Source organism: Penicillium roqueforti (assembly GCF_015533775.1).
Source record: "Penicillium roqueforti strain LCP96 04111 chromosome Unknown scaffold_03, whole genome shotgun sequence".
Lineage (NCBI taxonomy): Eukaryota > Fungi > Ascomycota > Eurotiomycetes > Eurotiales > Aspergillaceae > Penicillium > Penicillium roqueforti.
Genome location: NW_024067567.1, coordinates 404,993 through 424,868, shown reverse-complemented (window position 1 = coordinate 424,868; position 19,876 = coordinate 404,993). Strand labels below are relative to the sequence as shown.

General features: G+C 45.8%; 5 protein-coding genes across 5 annotated transcripts; 3 read left to right on the top strand and 2 right to left on the bottom strand.

Moving 5' to 3' along the window:
* Positions 1-59: 59 nt before the first annotated feature.
* Positions 60-4,457, bottom strand: LCP9604111_2588 (transcriptional regulator family TF; the record flags this gene model as incomplete). The annotated part of the gene is made up of 8 exons (XM_039070081.1): positions 60-890; positions 945-1,747; positions 1,814-1,983; positions 2,046-2,138; positions 3,167-3,502; positions 3,554-4,126; positions 4,182-4,228; positions 4,278-4,457. The coding sequence occupies 8 exons, from the start codon at positions 4,455-4,457 to the stop codon at positions 60-62; spliced, it is 3,033 nt and encodes a 1,010-aa protein (XP_038931340.1).
* A 627-nt stretch (positions 4,458-5,084) lies between these two features.
* On the top strand, positions 5,085-6,766 carry LCP9604111_2587 (polysaccharide deacetylase family protein; the record flags this gene model as incomplete). The annotated part of the gene is made up of 2 exons (XM_039070080.1): positions 5,085-5,169; positions 5,220-6,766. The coding sequence occupies 2 exons, from the start codon at positions 5,085-5,087 to the stop codon at positions 6,764-6,766; spliced, it is 1,632 nt and encodes a 543-aa protein (XP_038931339.1).
* Positions 6,767-9,628: 2,862 nt separating this feature from the next.
* LCP9604111_2586 (uncharacterized protein) lies at positions 9,629-10,216 on the top strand (the record flags this gene model as incomplete). Its single annotated transcript, XM_039070079.1, has 3 exons — positions 9,629-9,792; positions 9,844-10,087; positions 10,136-10,216. The coding sequence occupies 3 exons, from the start codon at positions 9,629-9,631 to the stop codon at positions 10,214-10,216; spliced, it is 489 nt and encodes a 162-aa protein (XP_038931338.1).
* A 747-nt stretch (positions 10,217-10,963) lies between these two features.
* LCP9604111_2585 (putative Golgi transport complex component Cog5) lies at positions 10,964-12,400 on the top strand (the record flags this gene model as incomplete). Its single annotated transcript, XM_039070078.1, has 1 exon — positions 10,964-12,400. The coding sequence occupies one exon, from the start codon at positions 10,964-10,966 to the stop codon at positions 12,398-12,400; it is 1,437 nt and encodes a 478-aa protein (XP_038931337.1).
* Positions 12,401-17,129: 4,729 nt separating this feature from the next.
* LCP9604111_2584 (uncharacterized protein) lies at positions 17,130-17,762 on the bottom strand (the record flags this gene model as incomplete). The annotated part of the gene is made up of 1 exon (XM_039070077.1): positions 17,130-17,762. The coding sequence occupies one exon, from the start codon at positions 17,760-17,762 to the stop codon at positions 17,130-17,132; it is 633 nt and encodes a 210-aa protein (XP_038931336.1).
* Positions 17,763-19,876: the final 2,114 nt, after the last annotated feature.

Genomic DNA, 19,876 nt, shown 5'->3' with positions numbered 1-19,876 from the left:
TATGTTTCAAACTTTGAGATTTCAACCATGTATGAATCACGCTATATGAGACTTTGCTTTCAGATAGGCAAGACCAACTTGCCCGATTGTTTGAGCGCATCTCTCCAGTTAAGCACATTCTCATCTAAATCCATGATGTTCCAGATTTCCTGTATGACTTTCCATTGCCTTTTGAAATTGCCCATTGAGTACCTCTGAACTCGCTCCCACCATTCAACCCAAGGTTGTCGATCGATCGCCTCGCATGCAGCGATAAATGCTGGCCAAGACATAGGAGCTGCGCGTTTTCCGTCACTTGAGTATACATCTTTAAGGTCTTCTGCCAGCGAAAGGTTCTTCCAAATTGCCCCTACTTGCTGCTGAAGATCCACCGGGCTGGAGTCTTCAATTGCTCGATAATAAAAAATTGCGATCGCGCTGTGAAATGATAGAGCCTGGCAACGTATTATCTCAAGCATCGTCGGCTGCTCTAGCATGACGTGATGGAAAGACTCGGAGTCTATATCCCACGAAAAGATTTCATCTTTTAATGCCGAGCATGCCTCCAGCAAGATTGTTGGCACTTCAGCACCCTGGTAGAAGGCTAAATACTCGGCCACCTGACAGGTCCTTTGTAGAAGATTCCCCAGATATGGGGTAATCCCATACATGTATTGGATGTTGGTGTCGTCGTCGTGGAAGTAAGGCTGCTCAAATAATGGACCTTCTGTTGTCCATTGTCTATGCTCTAGCTCGTGTGCTGTCGTTCGAGCCAGGAGGCTTAGGAAATGGCAAATACTGCTAACCTGCCGACTGGAGTCATTGGGTGAATCGGACGCACGGCCTGGTCTTTCCAGCTGACGACAACCCTTGAGATGAATTGGAAAATCTGAATCTTCTCCCGTCATTGTCTGATTTGTTAGATTTAATAAGCTTTTTTATAACGTGGAGCGAAAGCTACCTACATCGATTGTGACCAAGGCCAGCATTGCCGTGAGATAGACTGTATATTTCTCAGAGTCATTGGGCGTTATGAGGGCAGTCTTGAGTGCTTGTAAAGCTTTGGCCCGATGCTGGAGACCAAGTTTGTGGTATTCTCGTGAACCACCCATGATGTTCCGGAGGTGGAATGCAGCCGATGATAATATACTGTGGAATAGTGAAATCGAGACTTCCGAGGAAGGCACCGGATTTTGGACGAGACAGAACTCAGGGCAGCCCTCGAGGGCGAATGGGAGATATGTTGTGCGCCAAGGGTTCCTCGGATGGAAAACTGGTTGTAGGAGCTCCGCGACATGATTTTTGTAGTGATACATAAGCATTGACGTATTGTGATCTTTGAACAGAGGTATTGAAAGCTCCATGTCTGGTGATGGATATATTGTGAGTGACATTTTTCTCGAGTATGGTAATGTTGGAGAATTCGATGTATCCATCATGGCTATCACTGACTCCCAGTCTGAGGGGAAATCTATGAAATGGATTTCTGAATTAGGAATGACAGTGTCATTCGTAATTATTTCAAAATCTCCGCTGGACAAGTCAACTGTGTCCACTGGACTAGGAGCGATCTCAGAAGTACAGTCCTGAGTCTGATGACTGTTCTCCAAAGAAGCGTGAGGTTCGAGATATTCAATGCCGGGTTCCCGGCTGGAGAATATTGAAAAGGGCCCTATACTGACTGTGCGCGATGGTGTTGAGATTGTGTCAAGAGAGGATATCATTCGGTTGATCTCGGCATCCGAAATGCTAGGGGAAGTGGATTGTTCTTAATTATGATATCTATCAGTGAATGTGCCTTTGAAACAAGGCCAAGAAGAGGGTCGGAACTCACCTAGTCTGACCTGCCTGCGTCGTAGGCCTTGAATATCTCGCTTCTTATCTGTAATCCAGCACAGATTCACACCGTAGCCGGCGCATTCCAGGCGGGATTTCTGGCAAACTCGACACCCATTTTCTTGACGCTCATCACATTTGACCTTCCGAGACCTGCAGGTCCAGCATCTGTTCATGTCAGCTTGAAAGGTACGTGGAAGTTCGAATATAGTTGAAACTTGATGTATTACCCTGTGAATGTCACCGATTTCTGCTTTGCTTGGCGAATACGTTTGGTTTGTTTTCTAGGAGCTGTCACGGGGCCACCCATTGTATCGGTCTGACTGTCAATATGAGCAATGGGAGTCACCTTTCGATGGTCGTAAGGGTATCAGAGAGACCCGCGTTATGGCACAACGTGCAGTTGGATGGTCAAGACCACGCAGTTCTCGATAGTGGAGCTAGCTTGAGATACGGGGTCAGTGAGGACCAATAATTGCAGGTAATAGCCGATGATGTGCCCCTTGTGCAAAGATATCTGCTCTGGACCCCAAGACTGTGGGGTTCAAATATCTTGATTCCATGACATAACATATTTTGGGGATGAACTCCGCCTTATCAGGTTGGCAAGCCGAGGTCTTATCAATTCTTTATCAGTGTCTTATCTTATCACCCTATCTTGGATAGGCCTTTTGAAAAGGGAAGGAGCCAGCGAGAGCAAGTAATCTTAGACCAGTTGGACATGTAGAATGGACGTATTTTTAGCCACACCAGGATAATGGCTTTTGCGGCCTCTGCCATTAGTTGGGTTGATAGTAGTTCTTTAGATGTTTCTTTTTATAGATATCTTCTCCCTTCTTACGGTGGAAGAAGGCAAGAAAAGGCTTAATTTGGTAGACAACATTTCTATGTATAATCTTCGATTGATATCATTGGCTCAACCCATTGACAGACTGGCACGGAATGCTTCAGCCTATCTCAGTGCAACTCCACCTGCGGTCCTGTATAGTTCCCTTTTCCGTGCAATATCCACCACAGCGCCACTAACAACGTCAATCCACATGTGATCACACTGGTATAGTTCATATCTTCCGGGGATGTTGGCAGGGTATAAGGGAAGCAGTAAATCACAAAAGAGACAGCAATGTACATGCATGCGACAGAATTGACAACAGGGCCAATTTTCCCCATCCAAAATGGACCAGGGCGGATGTTCTTGCGTCCAGTTATCAAATGTGGAAATATCGCGAGGAAGTATGAGACTGTCGTCAGCAGCACAAACGAACCGATAAAGGCCGAGAAGGCAGTATAGGATCCCACATAAATTGCTCCGATACATGTCAGAAACACTCCGCATGCCAAAGTTGCATACAGTGGGCTATGCCATTTCGGGCTTATAGCCCCGATATGTTTGGAAAATGGCGTCGCGTTATCGCGACCCAGGACATAGAATGTCCTTCCTGCGGTAATATAGCATCCAATCGTTGCAATGAAGATGGGTACGATCGTGAGTGTAAGAAGCCCCACTGCACCTGCTCGGGAACCGGTTGCTTGCAAATAGATATCACCGAGAGGAGAGATAGAATCGGCGTTCACAATGAGGGATAGGTCGGTGACAGCATAGAATATGGAAATCAGATAGCAAAGACCAGTTGCGAAGCCGATGGTCACTTGGCAAGCAAGTGCTTTGGGGATATTCCGTCTCGCACTAGTCGAAGTGTCAGCGAAAGAAGCATTACCATAGACCGATATTGCCTACTCAGGAATCTCTTCTGCAATGTGAGTGACGCAGTCAATGGCGCCGATTGCAAATGCCCCGTTCAACATGCCTGCAAGGAATGTGAATCCGTCAGAGTAACCAGTAATGTTGTTCCAGTCTGTCCAGACGAATTCATTCGATGCATATCCTGCTCCATCCCTGCTTGGCATAATAGCACAAACTAAGACTGAGATGACAAAACCGACAATAATGAAGAACGATCCGATCCTGCTGATGACCGCGAGAGCCCGTTGGCAGAACATCACAGTAAGACAACATAGCCAGGTGATGATCAAATAGCAAACAAAAACATGCCAGCGCTGCGGTTTTACCTCTGGATGGTAGAGCGTGTATGAATAGACAATCATGCTTCCTGTCATGGAACAGTTCCCTGCTACGGCGAATGTCCATGCGAGGCCATTCAACCACCCTGCAAACCAGCCGCACAACCTGCCATAACGAGGACCAGCGGTTATTGTAGCCCAGTGATAAACGCCCCCAGATGCCGGAATAGCAGAAGCGAGCTCGGCAATTGATGCGGCAATGAAGCAATAGAAAAAGGAGGCAGTGGCGCTATCCTTCGTGTAAGCATCCTAGGAAAAACTTCCGTAAACGTGTGGGGACCTACAACTCGTATATTACTCCAGGTGGTCCACCATTGTAGAGTGAGGCAATCTAAGATGTTTTAGTAGTGCACAATTTGGAGAGAGTATCTGGTGCTTACAATTCCGCCTCCCAGGACCGCCCAAGCATTCCCGGTAGTGATTCCAGTTGCGCAAGCACTCAGGAGATTAAAGCTCTTCGCAAGTACAGGCGTGACCTGAGTCTCAGTAACCTCTTTTGTCGATCCTTGGAGGGAAGACTCGAGATCGCCAGGGTTTTCTTTGGTTTCAAACTGTGCCATGGCAGTAGACATGAATTGCAACGCAGTATGTAAGATTGTATATCACTCACATCTTTCGATGGAAATTGCTTTGGATATTTATGGCTTTTCTTTATCTTTACAGTTCCCTTAGTCCATTACAAGAAAGGCTTCGTCCCTTCAAGATATGTGAGAACAGGTCGCTGGCTCTTACTTGAAAACCAAGATGCGATTGAACCCGACGATAGTATTGGCTAAGAGATACTTTTATCTTTTGTCTCTTTTAGATATATTATATCGTATGTCGAATCAACCTACGGAGTACAAGCTAATTTCTCTTCGCTAGCTCTTGCCATACGAATTCATTTCTGATAAGACCTATGATTTCACAGTACTGCGTAGTGGCAACAAGCTGTTATCGAGAAAAATTTCCTATCACTATCGCGACCCCCGTGTTGAGTGGTAACGCATACCCATTCTACTCGCTGGCTGTTGCCGGATCTGGATATGCTCGCGGGCCTGATATTTCCCCACCGGACCGACCTATTATACATTATGACTGCCCGGTGAAGTTCATATATTCCGACTTCACAAATATAAAGCACGATCCATCCCTCTTACCCTTGGGCTCCTATCTAAAAAATCTCAGACTTGCAATATTCCACAAACATGGCTCACTCCCTGAGTAACCAATCTATCATCATAACAGGGGCCTCTGCACCATTTGCAGAGGCTTTTCGTGCCTGCTATGGCGGTAAGTTTAATTAGAAATAGAGAATTATATATCAGCTAACATCTATCAAGGTACCAAGAACAAGACTATCGCGGTCAACCTAGATCATCTAATATCTAGCAATTTGACCGAAGCTCAGGCTCAGGTAAACACCGCTTTCAGCGCTCTTGGGGACCGAATGGAGGTTCTTATCATCGATGCCAGAACGCAGCAGCCATATGGGCTAGACTCGATTTGGGAGATTCCGTTGAGTGAATGGGATCAGGGACACACATCCATGAGCTGTCGGAGGAAAATGCTGGTGCAGGCAAAGTTGTTCCTTCAGCACCAATTCCAGGTCAGCAAGTTGAAGGCCCATGAGAATGAACCAGGGAGCGGTTTTTCTGTTGTGGTCCTCGGTTATCAAGATCTCTTCGGTGTTTCACTCGATCAAGTTATTTCTAAACTCCAGAGAGACGTCTCACGACTTCACCCGGGTGCTTCTTTCAACTTCCTTGATCTTAGCACCTCAAGAGAGGCCTCTGTCGCGTCCATCGTCGCGGCAACAGCGACACTGGTCTCAGCGAAACCCACCTGTGGAATAATCTCGCTCAGCGACATTGCGAGTGTAAACCCCACTGAAAAGAGCAAAAGCGACAATTTCGTTGCTGAGAATACCCAGCTTTGCCAAAGTCTCCCCTTCCATCATAAGCACCCAAAGGTCAAAGTTGCTTTGTCGTTTGACTTTGACGCAGTCTCTGCCTTCCTGGGGACAGGACACCATCCAGACAACAACTTGGCAGACTACAGCACAGGCATATTCGCCGGTCGAGTGGGTGCCAATCGGCTACTGCGCATGTTACAAAAACACCAAGTAGCCGACAAAGTCACTTGGTTCATCCCCGGGCACACGATGGAAACCTTTGAAGCAACTGTCAAGGAGATTGTTAAGTCCGGTGCCGAGATAGGACTTCATGGTTATTCCCATGAAGGTGCCTACCAAATGACACCAAGTCAAGAGCGAGATGTGCTAGTGAAGTGCATGGAATTGGCCCAGCGGCTAACCGGCAAAAGAGTGCAAGGCTATCGCGCGCCCATGTACCAGCTGCGCGAAACAACAATCGAGCTTCTGAGGGAGTTTGAATTTCTATATGACTCCTCCCTGAGTCACCATGACTCACAGCCATATTTTACACCCAGCGATCCGCCAATTAAACCGGTGGATTTCTCCCAGCCGGCCAGTACGTGGTTGCGCCCCACGCCGCTTTCTGAGACGAATGCCCGCCCCGTCGGCCACCCACTTGTGGAAATTCCGACCGGCTGGAATAATGAAGATATGATGGCGTTACAGTACTTCCCGCATCTCGACAATACCAATGGGCAGGTTGATGCACGGGTGGTTGAGCAGAGATGGAAGGACATGTTTCTGTGGCTGTGGGAGAATGCAGACGTTGATGGGGGCGATGGAAGCTTTGTCTTCCCTATCTTGATGCATCCCGATACCAGTGGCATGTCCCATGTGATAGGGATGGTTGATCGTTTTGTAGGGTGGCTCCGGGGATGGGGGGACGCAGTTCAGTTTTGCACTTTTGAGAGTATCACACGGCAGTGGTTGGAAGAGCAGCAAAAGGCCAAATGAAACCGTAGGATATTGATTTATAGAAAATGAATATGTTTGTTTGTCTAGGTGATTAGAGGAGGAATCAGATTACTCCGTATATCTGTCTTTGATCGAGGTATATTGGATTCAGTTACTGGGTAGATCATTATATATCTATAGCTGCTTTCACACCCTAGAGACTCCTGGGATAAGCAATTATAATCTAAGTTCCCAATATGTAAGATTGCTCTAACTATATCGAACGAAGGCTAGCTCTACGTCTGTTTTAAAAGAGCTTCTACCCTTGAGAATGTTTATTAGGTATAGGTTCTCGCAGAAAACTCTACATTGGCGGAATCTCATGGCGAATCTTTAAATCACATCCTTTTTGATACCCAGTTAGCTCGTTTGGTTCTTCAAGAAAACATCCCTTGTGTGCTAGCATATAGCCTCCCCAATTTATAAGATCTTTCCCGAGCCTATAGTCTGTCGGTCTTAATCTTGACTGGACAACCGACGAGGGACTGGTAAATCTTTGGACTATTACTTCATAGTTGACAAAAGACTTATCAGTCACTACTATGGCCTTATGATCTTCTTGCCAACATTATTCGAGAAACTCATGGTTCTCAATCCTCGACGTAGATACTTGCCAGGCCCCTATTTAGTCCTTTGACACGCCATTATTCATTGTCACTGGCAACTTGTTTCCTTCCAGACTCGACCCATTCTTGCCAATGGTCTCTAAAACCTTTCCTGATCGGTGAACGAGGGGTGCGCTTCAGCAAAACCCACGGGAAAGAGCCTCCGTGTGTTGTCTTGAAGAAGGAGCCCTTGGGATAAAAGCAGTAGCTTCCACCTAAGAATTTCCTCTTGTCAACAATACACCTCTACTGCTCGCATCATTTGTGCTGCCGCTTTCTTCTGCTTCTTCTTTTTTTTTGATAAAGAAAACAAGATCTCCCCAATGGCAGATGCCCAGCCGCCGCGGAAGCCCTGTGTTAGTGTTGATCACCACTGCCATACCTTTCTTTCCTGCATCCCTCCCAATCCTCAATGCAATGATACTTCTACCATGACCATCATATTCCATATATAGACTGTCGGGATACGTACTAATATATGACAGGGCTTCTGCCACTTTTGCAACTTCCCTGGGCACACAGAGGAGAATTGCAACCGCCTGAGGGCATTGGGGTCACTGAACAGAATGTCCCTCTTCCCACTCCCCGTAAGACCTATATACCTGCTTCTGGGGAAGTTTATATTGACTCAAGATGTGATTGCTACAGAAAAAGCGCAAGTCGCACCGCATCTTTCGAGGCGGGAAGGCCAAGAAGGGCATGTCATGTTGTTTCCATGATATCTTACCCAAAATTAACTCTCACCTCACTCTCACTTAATCTCTCGCTTCATCTCATCTATTTCTCGCTCCATTCTTCTTTATGTTGCTGTCTTTCACTGCTTCATTGCTCCGTTGCCCTGTTGCTCCGTTGTTCCGTTTCTCCGTTGCTGTTGTGCCGCACAGAGGAATGGCTAACGTATGAACAGCCAAGACTGCTGCAGAGGGTACGTGTTCCCAAACAATTCTACGGAATAAGCCAACAAAATGCTGACGTACCTTGTGTGTTTAGCAGCCGCCTCCAAAGCAGCGCTCCTTCGGCAGCCACCACAACCATCGGTAAGCCAAATGCCGCTATACTCGTGTTTTACCGTAGAACTAAGTCCTGTCTTGATGTATTGAAGTGTGTTGCTACTCTTCGTTTGTTGCTACTCTGCGTCGTGTTGCTGTTTTGATTCCTATTTATTTTTCTTGCTACGCCGAACTGTCACTGTTATCGAGTGGTTGTGCTAACAGTTAATTAGTGGCCACCCCCTCCAACAAGGAGGAGAAGAAACAGGAGTGAGAAGTCTTGCCGGTCCTTTTTGGTTTTTAGTTTTTCCTTTTTGTTACCTGTCTCTGTTTCTTATGAGTCCGGGCTGTGGCTTAAATGCAATCAAGACCGGCGTGACCACTTTTAACCACTCATCTGCCGTAGAGAGTAAAAACACGTCTCAAATTCATGCTCCCATATCATTGGCTTTGATCTGAGCTATCATAAATTTCCATATGCCTGCTTAAAAGCACGTTATGCCCAATTTCGAACTTTCTGAACAACTTTCTTTCTGCTAAGCCAGGTATTTCACTCTCTTATTCTGGATTCTGACCCTATACACTCTACCTATGTGGCTCAGCCTAGTTGAGTTGCCGATATAGTCCGTGAACTCTAAATATACATAGCTAGCAACCTTAAAAATCCCGTGGGCTTCGTCTGGATGTTAGCTAATCAGCCAACTTCACCTGGGCACCTCCAGGCTAGGTAATCTTAGAAGCTCTAGAGAGGGACTAAGGACCTCAATTTTGAAGCGTAACTAGGAGAATTCATCAACTGTAGGGTAGTGGTTCGGATCCATGATTACACATGTACACGTATGCATACATAGGTAAACCTTGGGAGAACGTTCGCATGACACCTACACCGTCCACCATTTTCTCTTTCCACATTTTCCTCATTTTTACTCCTTCAAAACACCTCAATATGGCCGAGACACAAGATCAGCCTCGTGCCTTTTCTTGTTCAACAAGCCAGAGATCTTGAGCCTGACTTCCTTTCTCTTGAAGACTTCCAGAGGCTTGGAGTTCAAGCATTCCAAGTATCCCTGGCCCCGGAACATGGCGAAGGTCTCCAATTTGACCCGTGCTTCTTTCGACCACACCCCGATAAACTGTGTGAGAAATATCCAATCTACATTTACCACTTGGAAGATGATCCACGGGATATACAATTCACCACCTTAAATGATTACATACAGGATGCCCTAACTGAGCATTCCCCTGAATACGCTCCGATAATTGCGAGAATGGAATACGAGGAGGGTTTTGATGTTCCACCAGAGCGTGATTCATACATGCATGCCCAGGATGTAGAGGAGGCTATTGAGTCTCACATCAAGGCTGGAAGATCCGGACCGCATGAATGGTTCTCACTTGTAAACTTCAGAAAGAAAGATCAAGAACGTTGGAAGTAAGTAGACAGTCAAATATTGGATTATAGCATGGGACTAACAATTCCTAGCCCAAACCAAAGAGAAGACGACCCTCGTGTCTACGAGGGATTAGAAGATCCAAAACCGTGGCGTGTGGTCAATCATTACCGATACATCAGTCGTCCTCTTAAGCCGCATTCAATTATGTCGTGTCTCGCTCAAATTTGGCCTGATGGAAATCAGAGCCTCACTACCCACGAGTTGAGAGCCATCGTTAACATGATGCTTCTTCGAGTGAATCACAAACCGTTTCGCAGATGCCATATCCATCCAGTAGGTGATTTCCCATGTTTTACATGATAATGTCTAAGACCAATATAGATTTTGGTTCTCTCTTATATGGGTGGTCATCACGGCAGAATCATTCAGGCTTCGTATGATGGAAAGGGACTGATTCTATAATATTCGCATCTATGGAGCTTTGCGGATATCAAAACAGCACCGGTGGAATTGTTCGTCCGATACCGTTTAAGCAAGCCAGTTGGTGCTATTCGCACGTTGTCCCTTGAATAGCTACATGTTTAAATCCCTTTATTATGATAGAGCAGTTCATGAAGCAGTTGCTGAAGTAATGTTTGGAGCAGTTCTTGGAGCAGTTTTTGACGTGATAAAAGTGACTTAATTTTGTTAGTTTTTTATATACAAATTGTAGGTATCTACCGTCTTGCTAGAGAGTAAGCTGAATCCCGGTGTGACAGAGTCTAGCGACGTAATCTTTGACACCCGAATAATATAAGTGTTCGATATCTTCAAAATAATAGATGCTACTACAAATACTTATCGATATCTATCAATCAATAGTGGAAATTAGATTAAGTTGTTGTGGTTGAAATATAAAATTGTACTCTATCGCATAGGTAGCTCGCTCGGTTATGGTGGTGGTTCCGGGGAATGTATCAGGTGACTAATCAATGTCACCTGATCCGTTATCGGCCATGTGGGCTTCCTATCTCCAGGCCAATATCCCTCTCTCCTCCAATGACCAAGTCGTCTGATGTCAAAACATTGAGAGCCGCATTGAAGACATATTAATTCCAAACTCTACATTCCCCTGATTGGCTGGATTAAAAGATCTTCTCAAGTTACTTCATTGCTCTTCTCTTTTATGCAGCCCCATTGAGATAGACATTGGACTTGTCTAGACCCATCATGGTGGAAGGAGATCCGTCATACATAGACTATGAGGCCTTCTTAGACCCTGACTTCTCCCCATCTTCATTTGCCAATACATTGGTGACAAGCACAAACAATGCAACAGATACCCCGTTGGATTTATCAACACCATTGTCACGGGTGCTCTTCGATCTTCAGGAGATCGACACACACATCCATGCATTGACAACCAGATCAGCACTACCATTGCTTTCACACACCCAAAGCCAAACGGCTGCCGCTGATAATATCTTGAAAGAATCTGGGACGCAGATTGCTTCTGTGACTCAAGGGTACGAGCGCCTCCAAAAGGAGGTTGTACAAAAATGGGAAGCAGCTGACAAAGCTCGTGTTGCTGCTGAAAACTCGCTTGAAACTGTTCGCCTAGCAAGGGCAGTAGCGCGCTGCTTAACTCTGGGTAGACAGCTGGAGAGCCAGGTTTCTGAAATTACAGGCCGAGGGCCGACGCCATCATCAGGACCGGATGGAGCAACATCACCTGGAAAAGATGGCTTCCGCGCACTGGAGCGAGCAGCGTACACAATTCTGAATCTGCGCGAAATGTTCTCAGCCACGACACAGGGCGATGAAGGCTATGGTTTAGATCGGGTGAAAGCCATTCGCACTCTACGTGGAGAATTTGTAATTCCCGCGGAGAACATGGTCAAGTCAAGAGCACAACAGACCATCAGTCGATTTTCTTTGTCTTCCAACTCGGCAAGCGCCAATAGCCAGTCATCAATGCCATCTGGCTATAAGCAAGCTCGTGATGCCCGAGCACGACTGGCCACCGCTGCCATAACTCTATATCTTCTTTCGCCTCTACCAAAAGGCGCAAGCACTGCAGCCGACTACAAGCCAGAACTCTTATTGTCAACATTACAAGGGTTCATGCACACAGCGATCATGACATCCGTGAATGCCCTCGCCCGGGCTCTCACCCAGCTCCCAATCATGAACCAAACACTTGCCGACACCTCTGCACGATGCCAAGATATAGTTGCCTTGGAGAGCATTCTCAAAAACATCCGCCCACCACCACACCCTCTCTTGGCCTCCACTGCCACATCCGACGAACCAGCTCCCGAGTCCCAAACAGCGGCCTCGAACAAATATAATCTCCTGCAGCCTCTTCTCCAGGCTTTGGACACCACATCACTTCCTTCCTATTACTGGCGCTCCCTCGCCTCTTCTCTCGCGCCACGTGTCCAGGACATCGTCAACCGAGGCGGTGTTTCTTCCCGTACATTACGATCCAACCGTGACCGACTAAGAGTCGAGATCAAAGAGTGTGTGCTCCGTGCGTCGCAGGTGTCTGCTACCAGCCTGCTGGCCGAGAAGGGTCGACCAGGAACCGACACGATAGTGGTTGGAAATTGGGAGCGAGAAGCTGCCGTGATGGTGAGCTCCATTGTTGGTTCTCTGGGACGGTAATATGTGGCTACTGCAAGCATGGTGTACATGTTACCGACTCAAGATTCGGTACCAGATAGATGATGTCAATCGCATGGATTGACTACAGCTTTAATGAGAAATATAGTTGTATGGCATTATCTATCTAAAGTGGGATATTACACCCGAATCTGTTGTGCTCTGATATTTAGATGTGAACTAGAGATCCGGGGTTGATTCTTCCGTCTCATAGAATGAGAACAGTCGGCGAGGATTGGGAATACCACATAAAGCACTTAGTCACTCGACAAGAGAAACTAGAGGTCTTGAACATGATAGGTATCAGGGCCAGCGATGGTTTCTGAATATGGAACACGTTCTGCAGCCATTCTTCTGGGAGGACATTGAGACTAGCACAAGTGCTAATGGCTCTTGGTATATCGATGAGTCGTCTCTGTGCTTTCTAACATGAAGGAGAGTCATCAGTAGGCTCTTCATGTTCGTCGACGACGATGTACATGATATCAGTGTGGATTTGAAGAATTGCCTTGCTACCGTTGGTCATTATAGGAAGGTCGGCGATGGATGACGTAACGATAATAAGAAAATACAAACTAATAGCCAAGCTAAGGGAGGCGTTCGTACCTTCCCAGAGGGACAGGACGTTCCACGGAACCGATCGCGTGGCGACGGATAACAATTGCATGGTATGTTTTCGGTGTTTCGGCGTATCCTCGGCATCCATGTCGCCGTGCTCTTGCCAGACAACAATTGTCGTTGTGTGGGTCAATGTTGCCACGGGTGCGGATTGTCTTTTGAAGATCTTCCGGGTCCTCTACAGTACGTCCCGAAACTGGTGTAACCACTATACTCTTCGATTGACTTCCCTGCCCCTTATGCCAAGATGCACTAGTCTACATTTGGAGTTCTTCTGGTAGTTGCGTGTGTATTTCACCGTACGTATGTTACATAGTAATTTCGGGCATGTATTTAATTGAAATTTCAATATATCTGATACCTCTATGCCCCTCCTCCGAGGCAGCTTTCCTTAGGAGGCGCACTTAACAATCTATCACAAGTGGTCTAACCAAATATAGCTCAAAACCTAGCCCCTTCCGAGCATGAGCTTATCTATGATATGATTCACAGTGGCGAACTATCTATAACTTAGATGGCACAGGCCGCTAGTTATAATAAGAGTACTATCTCGAGAATCTCTTCTAATATAAAAATGTTTGGTAGCGTTAAGGTACCTCTAAATAAGGGCGGACGACCCTGTAGTATTACTCTAGTCATGCTCGAGGCCTTGTGCGACCATCTGATTGAAAAGCCTGCCTTGTATCTAGACGAATTCGCTCTTCGAGTAATGAAATTGAGCGTCAGTTGCGCCCTTAAGTCTAAAGGCTGGTCAAAAAAGACTGCTCGGGTTAAGGCACAAGAACGCAACCTTGACCTTCGGGACGAATACCATTATTTTATCTTAGACTTCAAGTCTTACCACCTAATCTATATCGATGAATCTGGGTGTGATAAAAGGATAGGCTTCCGGCGAATAGGTTGGTCCCCCCTTGGTACTGTACCTGTTTAAGTATCGAAATTTCATCGTGATCAGCATTATTAGATTCTGCCTACGTATGTATAAGATAGCATGGTTTTATCTCGAGTGTTCTAGGGTTTAACTGATATATCTGTCTTTAAGGATTTTATTGAGCAGCTCCTCTAGCATTATAGGAAATGGCCTGAGCTAAAGTCTATGCTAGTGATAGTGCATAGATAACGTATCCTTTTATCACTTAGATAGAATTAAATAGATATACTTAGAAGCTGGTATAAAGCTAGTATATTTGCCTCTAGATTCTCCTGATTTAAATCCTATTAAGGAGTATTTTGCTAAGCTAAAGGCGACCAAATAGTGTAATTTTATTACCGCATTCGTACTTCACTTCCTAGTATACATGCGAACATACAGCCGAGTAGTAGACATACCAACCGCAAGGACAACTACTGAGATTTTGAGGGCTGTCGACTAGACGATTGCAGACATCAGTCCCCATTTGATTTAGTGAGATTTGCGTAGCCATATTAAGCGGAGGGCTTTAGGCGGAGATATAAGAGTAGGATGGTTAAACGAAATCTTGATAACAATCTAAATCAAGCAGGAATTTTCAAAGCAAGGAGTATATAAGAATTGACAAAGATGAACTACTTCGAACATAAACCTTGGATATAGCTGTATTACTTATAGTAAACTTCCGAGTATACTAGTTTTAGTTTATACAACCCCAGTCACACTTCGAGTGTTTGATAACAGCGCTGAGCCTCAGATATTATAAGTATCATCTCGCGCGCAGGAATACGCAGTCAAATGTGATTCCCATGTCTAACAGACTAACTGAGAATTTAACTAATACGTACCACAATCTAAGCGCTTGGCTTATCTATTATAGGGCTTCAAAGCGCATAGGAGGTTTTCGAATTACTATTAGACAGGTGATACTTTCAAGACACTTCAAAGTGGGTATAGATATAACAAGGGGAAAGGGGGGCTTATTGCCAGTTCGTTCACATGACCTGGCCCGTGTCTCTATACAAGGAAAACGAAAATCATCCTTAGGTCGAAATTAGTCGCTCCCACATTGGAGATACTTTATACAGACCACTCGTCTTAGGATTCCATTTTGCCATGATCAACCCTCAAGACAGATTCTGGTCCAAAGGCCAGAAACTACCGCGGCCCGAGCGAAAAGCCCTCCACCGAAACATATTGCAACGTCTGGGACTGGGATCAACTTCGGATGGTCAAGGTCAAAGGCACCGCCAAACTATTCCCGCCCAAAGAGGATAGGAAGCTCTCGATTTTGGCGCAATTCGTCGATTATATATCGCCGGAAGTTCGCGCTATCACAGTCGACGACAATAGGCTCCTTACCGGGGTTTCGACAGACCTGGAAGAGGATGATACTCTATTTCTTACATATGTTCCTTTCTCACTCTGTGAATCGCTGGGAAATTGCCATACAATTCAGTACCCTAAGCTCCAAGAGCTTGACCGGCTTAGACCGTGCATTGATCTTATATCGTACGAAAACGAATCCAGGATTCCCCAAAATGTTGTTTTCATGTTCAACGTCTTAAACAAGCCTTTAAGAATGCAAATGGCCTAGGATAAACTCAACATTCTCAAGAGTCTACCGCCACATCCTAATGTAATACCATTCGATCGCGTTATTCTTAAAGACTAGGAGTCCCGGGTGATTAGGTTCACAACGAAGTATATCCCTAGAGGAACTCTCGCCAATTCAAAGATCCCTTTTCGATTCGAGTGGCTACAACAGCTTACTCAAGTCATGGATTTTCTCAACCTAGAACTAGGGATCATACACTAAGATATCGCTCCCCGAAATCTGCTGATCGATCCTTACACACATAAGATCGTCCTCTTCGACTTCGACCGGGCTGTATCCAGGAAAAAACGGCTATACGAAGGTCGAGATGATATTACTAGTGTCGTCTTCACACTCTACGAGCTTGTCACTAACGATACATCCTTCTCGGGTATCATCCACTCGGATCGACATATAGGCATGGTACAAAGTATCTCAGAATGGATTATTAATCGCGAACTTGACTCTGACATATCGAAGATTCGCAACTTCTTAAGCGAATAGGTAGCAACACGAAAATCTGACAGGGATATGGAAAGGTATCTCAATACACCACACCGATTTACATGGCCAGACCTACCAACAGCGCCCGACTACAATATACCATTCGAGATAGGCACAACCTGGGATGGAAAGCCAAACTAGATGACTAGCCATCGGTCTAGATTCACCGCAATGAAGATGGGGCAGTACTGCTTTCGCTAGGAGAGGCCACCACAGAGCCGCTCGTTGATCGAGGCTGAGAATAGTGTATAGTCGATCAGAATACTAGACTGCGAAATGAAGGAATCTATATTTATAATACTTTCAGATGATTGGTATACTCCTAATGCATGTTGGGTAGTCCAAATAACACAGGATTACCTTTATTCCGAGGCTAGTCTATATACAACCTAATACGTCTGGCATTAGGGGTAGAAAACGAATATAAGAGTAACAGGTACTGAAAATAATTTCCGGAAGCCGCTATCAGCTAGTCTTTCCTTTTGTCTATTCAGCACGCATGAGAACATAACGGTAGCATCACATGTAAAAATAAACAGCCTGCCAGGCGGGATTAAGGGAGATCTGGATTCGCCATAGAATTGTATATTCTCGCACATGTCAGTGACCGATGGCTCACTTGGTTATTTTAACCGATTGTGAGATGGTAGGGCTCTTTCTTCTATTAGACAGCATCACGCTTTCTATTTTCGGGAATTTGCGCCATTCTACAGCGTCTCAGGCTATAGATGCTGCTACAGTGGATAGCGAGAACATCTTCCTCCCCAACGACTGTCTTTCTGTTCTCGGGGCCCACCCACTCCCAAGGCCTTAGCGTGAATCCTCTAACTAGACCTCACTAAGTCGAGGGCCACTATAAAATACTCTTTACCTAGTCTATGGCCATCAATTTTTACCGCCCAACATTCAAAGAACGGCATATAATATAACAGGGAGAGATATAATACCATACACAATTCATTATACAGCGGCCCCTAACTTAGTATGGCCTAATGAGAGATCGACGCTAAAGCCTTACCCAAGAACAGAAAGGCAGTTATTAGGAAGGAAGCAGATTTCGCTAGTAACTATAGGCTGTTCTCTAATCAAAGCACATAATATATCTAGACTAGATAAATATTTTCGTTGCCAGTCACTTCCTTACGTCGATTTACCCTAAGGCCGATGTCACGAACGAACCGCCGGGCGGCACCTACTTTCACACTGTGCTTAATAAAGAAACCTGGGTCTTGATCCTTATAAATCTGCATAAGGTCAAGACAATTTTCGAGGATCACATCGTGTGCTTTGTTAATGTTCTCCCTGAAAGTCTCGTTGCTCACCCGCGATTGCTGCCATTCAGTATATTCGTCTACAGCGACATCCAGCAGGCCGTCAACCATGATTGATTCAGTACAGCCGGGCCCGGTGAGTATGGCGTCATTAGTAGGAGGGTGTATCGATTGCTGAGATGATCCTGCTGGGAGGATAGTGATATTGATTGGAGGACACATGGAACCCATTGTAGAGTTCTCCGCAGCTTTCTTTTTCTTATCCAGTCGCTGGTTCTCCTCGGCATAGAGCTGCTCGCGAACACTGTCAGGGACACCAGCGTAGGTCTCAAGAACCCCACCTTGCTCCACATATTTGACGAGGGCCTTCAGATGGTGTGTCTTCAATCTATAGTGCCTTTTTCCCTCTGGATCTTGCCAGCAGTATTGTCCTTCGTGGCGATATGGCGGCCCGGGACATCGCATGACACGATACACATCGCGCCAGAGCGGGAGGGAAGTGACAGGTCGCCAGATTGTCGAGGCACTCCTCAGCTCTATTGTTTGCCTTTTGGCATTTCCATGGAAAATTCTAGTTCCCTTGGATCGCCAATACAGTTACGAGACGAGGCACCGTATTTTAATAATAGTAAATCACGGTATCGAGACTGGTACAGGAATATTGATATTCCTGGGCTATTCCCAATACGTTCTAGTGTCTCTTGGCGGTGGGGCTAGAGAATCACCTTAAGAGTGTAGGCGGTTGCACCAGTTTCGGGACGTACTGTACGCAAATGATGATTCGACTTTGACTTTAGCATATTGGCCGATCCCTGCGTTACAGTTGCCACTTATAAGGTGTTCACCACAGTAGTTGCCCCATGCCTTTGAGAGGTGTTTTGGTGCCTAGGGGCACATCTAGGATGTGTCAGAAGAGACTGATGTACAGGAGGTGGTAAGCTTTGGGGAAATGGAAAGGAGTGAAGATAGTGTGATGAGGGGAAGGATAAAAATGGGGATGTAGGAGAATATATTGTAGGAAAAGAGTGAGTCGGAGCCGAAGATCAGAAGAGAAAGAGAAAGGAACATAATTGGGGAAAAGGCGGAAGACCCCATTCTCCTGTCATTGCGTAGATATGGATATGCTTATTTGAGCCTCAAACGTTTGAATGTGAACGGTCTTCGGAAACAAACTAATAGAAGCTCTCACTATACACTTGACTCCACGTAAACAAAGCATCAATGCCACATTTTCAGACTTTACTTTTCCACTGGCAATAGTTGCTACATAACGATCATCTCCTTCTATACTCAATCCTAGAATGATGCCAGCTCTCTCGTGTCTTAACTATTAGATTCTACCATAACTGTAAATACCTGAACGTTGACGTCGCACCATGGGCGACAGACCCTTGGAAGTAACAAGCACCTCGGCACATAAGAGCAACCAACCAGGCGCGAAGCCAAGACGCGAACAATTAGCGTACCTGACTAGGAGCAAAAAAACCGCTAGGTACATTCGGACAACCATCTTAGTACCAGGTTATTGGGACCAGATCGTCAGATCGTCAGATCGTCAGCTCGTACAGAACCCAAAGCAAAAACCTCCGAGCATCGGAAATCATCCCCATACAATGTACATATGTACTCTGTATATACACATTAAATATGATTTGCCGCAGATAAGCGAGTAATATACATCTGCAAGTGCGTTGTACAAGTACCCGAGCGCTGGATGTTCTAGAGTCAGATGACTCCCACGCAGTGTACCACTAGGCAGTTCTGAAATGGCTGAAAGCTGGTAACTATGTGTACTGCATGTTGACTCAATGCCCTAGATGCAGAGGGGACAGATGCATGTCAGTTGCTAGGAGGTGAGGGTGGTTGGTCCAATTAGCTTGTGGGAATGGCATGGGTATGGATTAAAGAGGTAAGTGCGCTTTGTCCGTCCCGTCCGGTCTGAAATTCACATGTGAGTTGAACTTTCAGCCTCCTGTTAGTACTTATTGTATGTACTATGTGTGTATTGATTGATGTCTAGGGGTGGTAAGGTTGATTGATGTTTTAGATGATATGTTAGTATCTATCTTACTACTCCGCAGATGCTGCTATCATATGAGACGAGACTATATTATAGTAATATTTTTTTAATCCATATAAGGCGGCTCCTACGTGGCCCCCAGGTACCTATCCCGATAAGATCAGGTACAGTTTACATGGATGGACCTGGTATGGGATGCATGGCCTGTGATTGGACTGATTAGTAAATGATCGATGACCAGTCAGATTAGACGGCTGGAAAGGCAAACGGATCACCCCAGGGGCAATAAAACGGGTGGCAGCATGCGGAGTCCAAAGTACTGCCACATAATAAAATCCCGATCTCTGGAAGGCGTGGAAGATGTGGAAGTTTCAGCCGTAGCCCTGGAGATCTCACAAGTCAAAGACGTCAGCATATGTATCCACTGACCCGGATGGGCCCCGGCACTATAATCAGGTTTATCGATAAGCCCTGCGGCTTGGTACCTGGCTCTACTTGGCCGTGCGCCTCCCTGCCAACCCTGCAGATGTACCTACAGGTACCCGGGTCTGGGATTTCC